Here is an 11,279-nt window from a genome sequence, read left to right as displayed (position 1 = left end):
AAAAATGGCGCCACAGACTTGCTGTTGGTAAAAAAATGGCGCCACAGACTTGCTGTTGGTAAAAAAATGGCGCCACAGACTTGCTGTTGGTAAAAAAATGGCGCCACAGACATGCTGTTGGTAAAAAAATGGCGCCACAGACTTGCTGGGCGCAGCGCTGCCATAGACCTTCAATCTGTAAAAAGCGCAGGATCCGCAAAAGGTAGCAAAATGAGGTGAGCCTGTGAGAAACTTTAACGTCACCGCAGAGAGCTCTGTTGGACGACGCTAGTCCAGGCACTTGAATGTCCTCTCCTCTGTCGTTTTCCCCTCTTTTTGGGTTCAGTGACACATCTATGTGGATTCTCTCCCCTTTCCTGCAGAGGAAGGCGTTTTCACGGTGACCCCAGACACAAAAAGCAAGGTCTACCTGAGGAGCCCTAACTGGGACCGGGGCCTGCCGTCGCTCACCTCAGTGTCCTGGAACATCAGTGTGCCCAGCGGCCAGGTGGCCTGCCTGACCTTCCTCAAGGAGCGGACCGGCGTGGTCTGCCAGACGGGGCGTGCATTCATGATCATCCAGGAGCAGCGGACCAAGGCCGAGGAGATCTTCAGCCTGGAGGACGAGGTCCTCCCCAAGCCAAGCTTCCACCACCACAGCTTCTGGGTCAACATCTCCAACTGCAGCCCCGTGAGTGGCAAGCAGCTGGACCTGTTCTTCTGGGTGTTGCTTACCCCAAGGACTATGGGTAAGGGCCTGCAAGGTCTTGTACGGGTGGCGGTGGACGGCAAATGGGCGGCCGAAGCCTGGGGGGCAAGCCTGGGAGGGAGTCAGAAGACAGGGATTTGAGTGCTGGCTGTCCATGTCTCTGTCAGCTTTTGCATCAGCAGTGCTGCGTAACAAACGGCCCCGGCACTCAGCGGCTTAAAAACAGCCGTTTGTTATTGCTCACGCGTTGGCTGGGCGGTTCTGGTCTGAGCTGGGCTTATCCGGGTTCACTCACTCATGCACCCGTGGGCAGCTGCACGGAGCTAGAGGACTTTGCCGAGCTTGGCCGCACACTCTCACAAGTCTGGGGCCCAGCCTCAATTAGCTGGGACACTTAGGTTCCTTGGCTCTCCTCCCCACTGTCCCTTTCACTCCAGCCTGGGCCTTGTTCTCATGGCAGAAGCAGAGAGATCCAAGAGAGTCTGGGGGAAGCCTACAAGGTCTCTCGATGCTTGGGTTAGGAACTCATACACCATCCCTCCTGGAATTCTTCTGCCCTGCCCAAAGTCAAGGGGCGGACCAAACGACTCCATTTCTCGGTGGGAGGAGCCACAAGGGTCACAAAGTAAAAGATATGGTTCAGGGAGTGGGGAGAACTAGTACGTTTTTATTGTCCGTCTGTCACGGTCATTTACCATTAATCTCTCTCTGACAACTGGGGAAGTTTCTTCACTCCCCTAACCTTCCTGGTCTGTAGAGGGTGGATGGTAATAACTACCTCAGAGAAATATCAGCGGGAATTTCACGCTGGGGATTCACATGCGGGGACCTGGAAAGTGCGACACAGATGTTTGGTGTTGGCATTTTTTTCCAAGTCCGGTGAAGCCCTGGAAAAGGCCCCTGGGGGCAGGTCTCGTGCTCAGAGTTGCAGAATCCGCTGAAGGGTTCCCAGCGAGGAAACGCATGTGCGGCACGGCCACTGAATGGGGCCACGTTTGCCTTTATTCCAAGAGAGTCACCGAGCACCACAGAGTGTTGGAACCAGAAGGGACCGTGGAGGTGGTTTCTCCCGGCCCCTTCCTTCCCTCTCTGGAGGTCAGAGAGACTGCGTGTCTGCCCAAGCCACACGGCTGATCAGCAGCAGGAGAACTGGGGGGAACCAAAAACCACAAGTGAGAAGCTCTGTCATAGTCTCAGCTCAGCTCCCGGGTTTGCTGACTCTCTCACATTCATTTTCTGTCATTAACTTCTATTTCTTTCTTTTTTTTTTTTTTTAAGTTTATTTATTTAAGCCATCTCTACACCCAATGGGGGGCTCAAACTCACGACCCCAAGATCTAGAGCTGCATGCTCCTCTGACCGAGCCCGCCAGACGCCCCATTTATTCCTGTTTCCCTCTTAACCTCACCTTTCGTTTTCTTGGTAAACAAGCAAGAAATGCTAAATCCCTGCTCAGCGTGGGTCTCCCTGTCTGATTTATTTCCTTTCTTCTTATACAACTGTAGGAAAAGAGTAGTGTAGGTGAAACAACCCTGTCCTGAACACCTTCACTGCTGACTTTTGACTCCCTGCTTTCCCTCCACCCCTCTGCTCTCCTCTCTCAACAGGCTGTGGCGACCCGGTAAATACACCCAGGGGTAGGCCCAGCGTAGCCTTTGGAGTGGATCTGGTAGGGCCCCCAGTTTGTTTTAGTTACCTATCACTGTGTAACAAACAGCCCCAAGATTTAGTAGCTGAGACGATACACCATTTTGCTTGCCCGCAATCCTGTGGGTCAGGAATTTGGACAGGACACGGCAGCGTGGCTCTTCTCTGCTCTTGGCTGGGATGGTTCACCTGGGGACAGATGTCTGGAGCCTTAGTAGTCACCTTCGGCCAGGTTTCTTGGTGTGTGTTCCTCACAGAGTCTCCACATGGCTGGCTTGGGCTTCCTCACAACATGGTGGCCTCAGCGTCGTCAGACTTCTTCTGTGGCGTCTGACTGGCTTGCCCTCAGACAGGAAGTGCAAGATGTTGCCAGTCCTCTAGAAGGCCCCGGAACCGGCGAGTCAAGAAGAGTCGAGAAGGGGGGAAATAGGGTCCTCTCACTGTGAGGAGCAGCGTGTGTGTATGGGGGGCGGGGGGAAGGAAGGGATGGCGGCCATCTCTGGAGACTGTCTCCTCCGGCTGATCGTCGGCCCGACGCCCCCGCGTCTCCTCATCCCTCTCCCTCGTGTCTCTGCTCACAGACCTGACTGTCATCATCACGGCGATCGTGGGAGGTGGCGCCTTGCTGCTGTTTGCCCTCGGACTCATCATTTGCTTCGTGAGAAAGAAGTAGGTGGAATTTCTCAAAACTGTCTTCAGCTGCCCTGACGCCTCCTTAGATCCCACAGACCAGAGCTGTCGTGAATTACGGATTTCTTTCCTTGCTCCCGGTTTCTCTCCCGAGGATCGGTGTTAGATAATATTGTTTGGAGGGGACGGGGCGGAAAAAAACAGAAAACACGGCCGGTGACACTTTGGCCTGCAGTTTTTTACACAGCTGCCTCAGCACAAGTCAGCTGTGAGTCATGTACTGTCTGCTCATCACACGGTGGCCATCACCGGGGTGACCTTAGTAGGAAAACCATCACGTCGGCCCCGCCAGACCGGGCCTCTGAGCCTGTGTCCTCTGTCCCCTTGAGAGCAAACGTACGCTGCCCTCTCCCCCCCCCGGCATGTTCTCCTCAGGTTTCTTAAACTATTTTATGTCTGTTTATTGGACTCCAGACAGGCACCAAAAAGCTAGCCCTGTGGGCAAGAGGAAGGAAGACCCAGTTATCTGACTCAGTCTCCCCTCCCTCCCCCTCAGGGTGACGGCTGCTGTTTCATGAAAGGGAAGCGTTGACCTTTTTAGACCTAATATACGCTGCTACCAGATTTGATCAGTTCTGCTCGTATTTCTGACGAAAGCCGTGAGGAAGGAGGGGGGAAATTGCTTTCCTTAGCACGACTCAACCTTCCAACAAGCCAAAACGAAATTTTTTTTTATTAACTGGGGCCATGAGCACACAACCGAAATTCCTGACCAACAGTGAGACTGTCCAGAAATATCTCTGCTGATGAGGAGGGGGCTGCCCACGGCCGATCCGGGGAAACACCTCTTCTCCATGAGATGGGATTGTACATATATCGCACGGGGAAAAAGGACTTCTTTTTGTGAATCATCGATTTATGGTTTCTCTAGGAAGCTTCCTTGTCTGCGGTGCAGTCTCTTCCACCCAGACCAGAAAGCTCCGTGTTAACACTGGGCCCCTGCCCATCAGGAGGGAACCGGGTGACGGGAGGGTCCAGCTTCTGGCCTGAGAATCGGCAGCCCCGGCCTTGCGGTGGGGGAGGCCACCAGCTGTAGGAGGGCAGGGAGGTTCTGCATTGGGAATGACGGCCTCCTGGACATTGGGGACCGTGCACGGTGCTGGGGATGCAACAGTGAGCAGGACAGAGTCTCTCCCACCGCCCGGTGTGGGGGCAGAGGGACGAAATGAAGGACCAGCTTCAGAACTGCCTGAAAAGAGCGTTCGTGGAGAGCATCGAGGCTCTGCGAAGCACGAGTGAGGGGCGTCCGTCTCAGGGCTTCAGGCTGGAGCCTTCGGAACCCATCAGTCCAGCCAGACACGCGGTGTTACAAGCTAAATGTACTAGATTATTTTTTTATCTCAGAAAAGGACAGAGAGCCTGTCCACAGTTAGTGAGCCGCCAGCCTGTGCGTTATACGGTCCATTATGTTAATTGGGCTAATGTCCTCCATTTGAATCACTGGTCAGTTAAAAAGCCAACATCCCCTGCTTTTGGCTCGTGGCGATGGAGGGCGAAGCGTTTTCCGTGGCAGCGAGTGCTAATGCCCGTCCACGCCCAAGGACCAAAGAACATTACAAACCAAAGGTTAATGGTGTTACCGAGGAACTCTGGCGTCCCGGCCTAAATGCTGTTTTCTTTTGAGCTCTTTCCCCTTATGCAGCTTCCTGCTGAAGGGGCTGGATCCCTCTGCTAATACTGACTTCCATTGTCCCCGGCTCCAGCTAAAAACTAGGATACAGCCTTCCATCCTGAGTCTCCTATGTCCTATCCTTGAGAATGCAGACGGTCAGAGTTCTACCCATGCAAAGGAGGGGTGAAGCCTTAAGCTACGGGAAGGACTGAGTCGTAGAGGGTTGGCCTGGGCATGACCGCACCTGATGTGGTCGGGGTGGGGCACGGCCCTTTCTCGTAGGACAGAGGGGAGCTGGTTGTCAGATGTTTCCACCCCGGGGTACTGCGCATTCGCCGAAGCACATCCAAGTGCAGACAGTGTTTTTTTTGTTTTGTTTTGTTTTTTAATGTTTTATTTATTTTTGAGACAGGGAGAGACAGAGCATGAAGGGGGGAGGGTCAGAGAGAGAGGGAGACACAGAATCTGAAACAGGCTCCAGGCTCTGAGCCGTCAGCACAGAGCCCGACGCGGGGCTTGAACTCACGGACAGTGAGATCATGACCTGAGCCGAAGTCGGACGCTTAACCGACTGAGCCACCCAGGCGCCCCAGCGCAGGCAGTGTTAAAACGGGCACCGTCTCCACCACCCTGTGTCCACTGTGAAGACTGGAGACAAAAGCTGGTCCCCTTTTTTGTTTTTTTTAATGTTTATGTATTTTGAGAGTGAGAGAGCATGTGAGCAGGGGGAGGGGCAGAGAGAGGTGAAGACAGAATCCCAAGTGGGCTCCACACTGTTAGCACAGAGCCCAGCGCGGGGCTCGATCTCACAAACCGTGAGATCATGACCTGAGCCGATATCAAGAGTCAGATGCTTAACCGACTGAGCCACCCAGGCGCCCCAGAAGCTGGTCCCTTCTAAATTCTAAGGACAGGAGCTTCCACTTCAAGGACCGAGGGATTTGAGAGACTTGGGGGAGACGTGTGGGAACCCCAAAGTGCCCGAGTTCCGGTAGGGGCTCTACAAATGGAACACCGCTAAGGTCGTTTCCTTCCTGTCCTGTTCCCTTGTCTGTCAGTAGGAAAAAGAAGATAAGCAAAGGCCCCTCTGTAGGCATCTACAACGGCAACATCAACACCCAGATGCCGATGCAGCCAAAAAAGTTTCAGAAGGGACGAAAGGACAGTGACTCCCACGTGTACGCAGTCATCGATGACACCATGGTATATGGCCATCTGTTGCAAGATTCCAACGGCTCCTTCCTGCAGCCAGAGGTGGACACCTACCGGCCGTTCCAGGGTCCCACGGGGGACCGCCCTCCCTCCCCGCCCCTCACAGGCTCCAGGGCCCCGACTGCAAAGCTGACCGTAGACGAGCCATCCCCCAGCTTCCCTGCTGAGTCTGAGAGTGAACCATATACCTTCTCCCACCCCAACAACGGGAACACAGACATTCCCTTGCTGGACACCCACGAGCCCACGGAGCCTGGGGAGTAACCTGGACCCATCCCAAAGACTTTTGCTGAAAGCGGGGCACTGAGACACCCTTTAGGGGTCTCCAGCAGAAACCCTAAAGAGGAGTTTTATGGAAGGAACGGCAGGAGGTTTTCCTGGACGCCACCAACCCCTGATTTCCAAGCGGGCTCGTTCCGACAATGGGACGTTGAAAGTGACGAATGCCTACCTGGATACAGTCGTCCCAGTCCGTATCCTTCTGAAGCCAGGTTGGGTTGTAAACCAGCCGTAAGGAGAGGGGAGGGCTGTGAGTCACCCCGTACGAGGTTGTAATGAGCTCTGGATCTGGATTTGGAACTCTTCAGGGCAACAATACTGATCCCTAGGAGCCCATCCAAGGTCCCTGCTCCCCCTGGAGCCCCCTGGATGAAAAGGACGATGTGCCTTATTATTATTATTTATTTGGGGGTCCTGTGTATTTAAGAAGTCGAAGGTATGACCACGCAGCTCTTTTCACCTGACGTAGTGACAGCTCACGCTCACTGGTCGGATGGCTGGGCTTTGACTTCTCCCGACCACTAGATAAACATGTGCCTGTTCCCCGGAAGATGGGAATGATTTGCGATCTGTCCCGCCAGGAAAGGGTGCGCATGTTTGAGGGCATTGACACTTACCTGCTTTGACAAGAGCCTTCATGGTTCTCTTGCTCTGCTCGTGGTCATCCTCACTGTCCTTCAGTCCCAGAAGGAAGAGAAATTTCCTCGAATTGCCGTGGGTGGCTGTCCCGGCTCCAGCCGTACTTTGGTATTTAAACAGAAATGTAGAGAGGATTTGCATCCCCTAAAAGTGTTTAATGACACAGGGGAGACTGGCCACTGGGTTCCTTTCCTATCGCTACCGTAACCAATTATCTCAAACCCGGTGGCTTGAAACAACGCAAATTTCTTAGCTTCCGGTTCTGGAGATGAGAAGGGCATAGATGGGTTTCACGGGGCCAGCTAGCATCAGGGTGTTAGCCCCTTCTGGAGGCTCTAGGGGAGAGTCGGTTGCCTTGCCTTTTCAAGCTTCTAGAGGCTGCTCACACTCCTTGCCTCCGATGGGGCTGGGCACACCGTGGCACCCGCACTGTCACTGGCAGGGTGACCCTGATGCCCCTCTTTCCTTCTTTCGTTTATAAAGCCCGCCCACCCAGATAATCCGGGATCATCTCCCCGTGTCGAGCTCTTTAATTTAATCACACTGAAAAGTCCCCTTTTGCCGTGTGAGGTACCATATCCACAGGTTCCTGGGAATTAGGCACATCTCTGGGGAATCATCGTTCTGCCCATCACACCCCCCTGCCAGTGCAGGACAGACTATGAAATGACCCAGCCCGCCAGTGTGCTTGGTTTGGCCTAAGAATCTTTTTTATTTTTTTATTTTTTTAAGAATTAGCCACTAACGTTTAAAATTCTAAAACGTTTGCGTAAAAATCCGGATCGGGACGTGCGGCTGGCCTGGGGGGCTCACGCTGTCACCCAGCAGCCGCTGGCTGGAGCTGGTAAAGCAGGTCCAGTTTTAGGTGGGACAGCTGGTGTCCCGGTTCAACCCAGCCTCCCCCTCCCACCCCCCCACCCCCACCCCTGCCACCATATTTCTTCTCGCCTCCCTCACTGATGCTGAGCCTGTGGCTAAAGATCAGTGCACGTCCCCCCGCCCCGCTGCAGGGTTGCTTTGTTTATAATGAAATGGAAAGTTTGGGCCCTAGATCTCTCATCGAATGAGAAGACAGGCCTCGAGGCTGGTGTCTGTTTCAGGAAAGGTTTTTCCCACACACAGCCCCGCGTCCCTCGTTCATACTAATGACCAGCCGAGCTCCTGTGGGCGTTTGCCTCTGCGGCCCCTGCTGTCCTCTGGGAGGAGAGGGATGGTGTTGCGGCTTGACAACACCATCCAGAGGTCAGTGTTTCTGTGGCCAGACCTCCTGTAAAGGTAAACCGGCTTCATCGTGTTCGGTGAATTCACCTGGGAAACACCCGGCCTAGACTTTGCTACTTTGCCTCCATGAGGACTTGTGCAGTCTCCGGACTGGTGTATCTTCCGAGGCCTCTTGGACTCTTTCCAGAAGGAAGAGTCTGTTGTTTTAGTGATGACCTTGGTGGTGCCCCCGGCACCTTTCTCTTCTGAAAGGCGGCCCCCTGCCCAGTTACCCTCGGCCTCTCGGCCTGAGATGCGGGCGACCTCCCCCATGAGGGGCCAGCGGAGGGCTGGGGCTTCCTGCCCACAACTGAAATTGGATCGTTGCTTCCAGTCCCTATAGGAGCCCCAGCCTCCACCTGCCGCCCTCCCCGACCTCCTGGGCTCTGCGGAAGCACCCTCAACCCATGCCCTGCATCTTGTAGCCACGAAGCGTGGCTGGCCACCCTTGGGCCCCGTGTGGCCATTTTTTAACCGAGAGCTCAAAGCCCCAGACCCAGTTGCCTTCTTCCTGAGACCGCAGGTGAATTGAACCATTTTCTGAAGCTTTGCCTCCCTGCAGGTGCCGGCCCAACATACCCCTGGCCCTTTTCTTGAAAGCCCAGACCCCCACTTACGTAAAGTACTTCGGGGTCACTGGAAACCAGTCAGACACGTTTGCTGATGCCTTCTGTGCTGGCACGGTGCCCTTCCTGCTGGGACTGCCTGCACCGGGGCCGCCCCCACACCCGTCTGCTGGGCTGGTGAAGAAGCCCGGCTCGTCCAGGCCTGGGCTGTAGCGCTGGGGTCATTTTGCCCAGGAGGAGAAAGGCCCAGGAAGAGTCAAGGGGGAAAAGCATATGTCCGGGGGGATGTAACCTTGGTCACGGTTAGAGAACTGGTGTGTGTGGATCTGTAATCCTTCGCTGGAAATAATTTATTTTGTTGTAGATACTTTTTAGGCGCCGTTTTCTTCATTTCCTACACTTTTTGTTTTTGTTTCTGTTTTTTTTTTTTAATAAACAAATGTACAGGAAAGAAAAACGGGCGTTGAGTTGTTTACATGCTTTGGTTCTTTGTCCCCTGGGTCGGCTGAGGGCCACATTCCCCAGTTCACTGTGACGGGCTCAGCACAAGGTCAGCAGATGCCGTGTCTTCTGTGTGTTTATGGCACGGGATGCCAGGCTTTGGGCTGACAGTGGGTACCTCGGACGCCAGAGCGCGCTCTGCTCCGTCTGTTGAGACAACACGCGCCTCCCTGTGTGACCACTCGTGATTTGCTCCTGCCACTGTTCCTGGACTACTCTCTACCAAAATCTGTGCCACCTACCTCCCCTCCTGGCGAAAAGCCTACCAGCACTTCAGAATCCACCATTGCCCACTTCCTCCAAGAAGCCCTCCAGCTCCCCCCCCCAGGCTCTCCCTCTGAATGGCAATAGTCTGCACGGAGGGACATTAGTTTTCTTACTTAGAAGTTTGTACTTGCAGGGGCCCCTGGGTGGCTCAGTCGGTTAAGTGTCCGACGCGTGATCTCAGCTCAGGTCATGATTTCATGGCTCGTGGGTTCAAGCCCCGCATCAGGCCCTGCACTAACAGTGCAGAGCCTGCTTGGGATTCTGTCTCTCTCTCTCTCTCTCTGCTCCTCCCTGCTGTCTCTCGAAATAAATTAAAAAAAAAAAAAAAGTCAAATGTACACTTCAGTTTGGGGGCACCTGGGTGGCTCAGTCGGTTGAGCGTCCGGCTGCAGCTCAGGTCATGATCTCGTGCTTCGTGAGTTCGAGCCCCCCGTCGGGCTCTGGGCTGACAGCCCGGAACCCGGAGCCGGCTTCGGATTCTGTGTCCCCCTCTCTCTCTGCCCCTCTCCTGTTCACGCTCATGTGCTCTCTCTCTCTCTCTCTGTCTCTCAAAAATAAATAAAAACATTTTAAAAAATGGAAGAAAAAAAAAGGTTATGCTTACTTGTGTTTTGCCCAGTGCGATTGTATTTTTCTTGGAGGGAGGAGTCTGTATTTTGTACTTGGTTCGGCTTCCTCATACTGCCCAACACAGCAGGTGCCCAGAAACAACATCTGGGACATTAACTGTCACAACAGAGACATATTGTGCTTCCGCAGTGACATCAGGCAGGTATCCTACTTGAGGCTACCAGATGGAGGGCGGGGATTAGATGCCAGGCAAAGACCGTGCTAGAAGCTTTCAAGCCTTCCCTCGCGGCAGCCGCTGCCGACTCCCAACAGCAGTGCTTCATCCCGTTTACTGGTGAGGAAAGGAGGCCCGGAAAGATGGAGTCACTTGCCCAGGGACACAAACCCAGAAGAGGCGGAGCAACAAATGTATAGCAGCCTTTCCACCTTGTTCCCCTGCTCAGTTCAGCCCAGGAGGGCCCAGTGCTGGGATCCGGGATCAGGTGAGGGGCTGCCAGAGGTGGCCCAGGACTCCCATGGGATCCTTTTCTCCCCCATCTTTTTCCCCTTCCTACAGGAGGCCGTGAACTTCGGGGGAAGGAAGCCTCAGGGACGCCGTAGCCGCCACAGGCCCTCTCTGGACTTTGTGCTAGCGGCCCCTCCCCCTTGTCGGGGATGCCTGGGAATCTGGTGTCAGCCACAGAGCCAAGGGCCTGCAGCCCTCCAGGCCCTGCCAAGTCCGGCTCCCCACACTCACCCCTGCTCCTGAGGATTCCTGCTCCTGAGGGGAGGGGGGGAGTCACGCTTCACACCTGTGTGGCCTCCAGGGTTGCTGCCAGAAAGTGCCACCTCCAGGCACTGATGTGACCTCAGCCCAGGCTCTCCTCCGGAGGTAAGCAAACAGTTCCCTACCCCAGGGCTCACAGTCCTCTGTTTGGGGGTTGATGGGGCTGCTTTTTGGCTTTAAAGGTGCTTATTGGGGGGGGGGGGTGCCTAGGTGGCTTTGTCAGGTAAGCTCCCGACTCTTGGTTTCCGCTCAGGTCACGATCTCACAGTTCGTGGGTTCAAGCCCCGTATCAGGCTCTGTGCTGCCGGCATGGAGTTAGGATTCTCTCTCTCTCTCTCTTTCTCTCTGTCCCTCCCCTGCTCATTCTCTCTCTCTCTCTCTCTCTCTCTCTCTCAAAATAAATAAGCTTAAAAAAAAAAAAAAGATTAAAAACTGGAGCACCTGGGTGACTCAGTTAAGCATCCGACTTCGGCTCCGGTCATGATCTCAGGTTCATGAGTTCAAGCCCCACGTCAGGCTCTACGCTGGCAGCTCGGAGCCTGGAGCCTGCTCTCTCTCTCTGCCCCCTCCCCTACTCATACT

At 54.4% G+C, this 11,279-nt stretch overlaps 1 protein-coding gene across 1 annotated transcript in view; it reads left to right on the top strand.

Moving 5' to 3' along the window:
• The window catches only part of CDCP1 (CUB domain containing protein 1), a 21,615-nt gene extending 13,927 nt beyond the window's left edge, over positions 1 to 7,688 (top strand). The window contains exons 5-7 of the mRNA XM_049642508.1: positions 363 to 728; positions 2,917 to 3,004; positions 5,696 to 7,688. Coding sequence (XP_049498465.1) covers positions 363 to 728; positions 2,917 to 3,004; positions 5,696 to 6,113 — 872 coding nt within the window. The 3' untranslated portion in view covers positions 6,114 to 7,688. The remainder of the gene's footprint in view (positions 1 to 362; positions 729 to 2,916; positions 3,005 to 5,695) is intronic.
• Positions 7,689 to 11,279: the final 3,591 nt, after the last annotated feature.

This window comes from Panthera uncia, chromosome A2 (assembly GCF_023721935.1).
Source record: "Panthera uncia isolate 11264 chromosome A2, Puncia_PCG_1.0, whole genome shotgun sequence".
NCBI classification, from domain to species: Eukaryota; Metazoa; Chordata; class Mammalia; order Carnivora; family Felidae; genus Panthera; species Panthera uncia.
The sequence above is the reverse complement of the archived record's forward strand: the minus strand, read 5'-3'. Positions and strand labels throughout refer to the sequence as shown.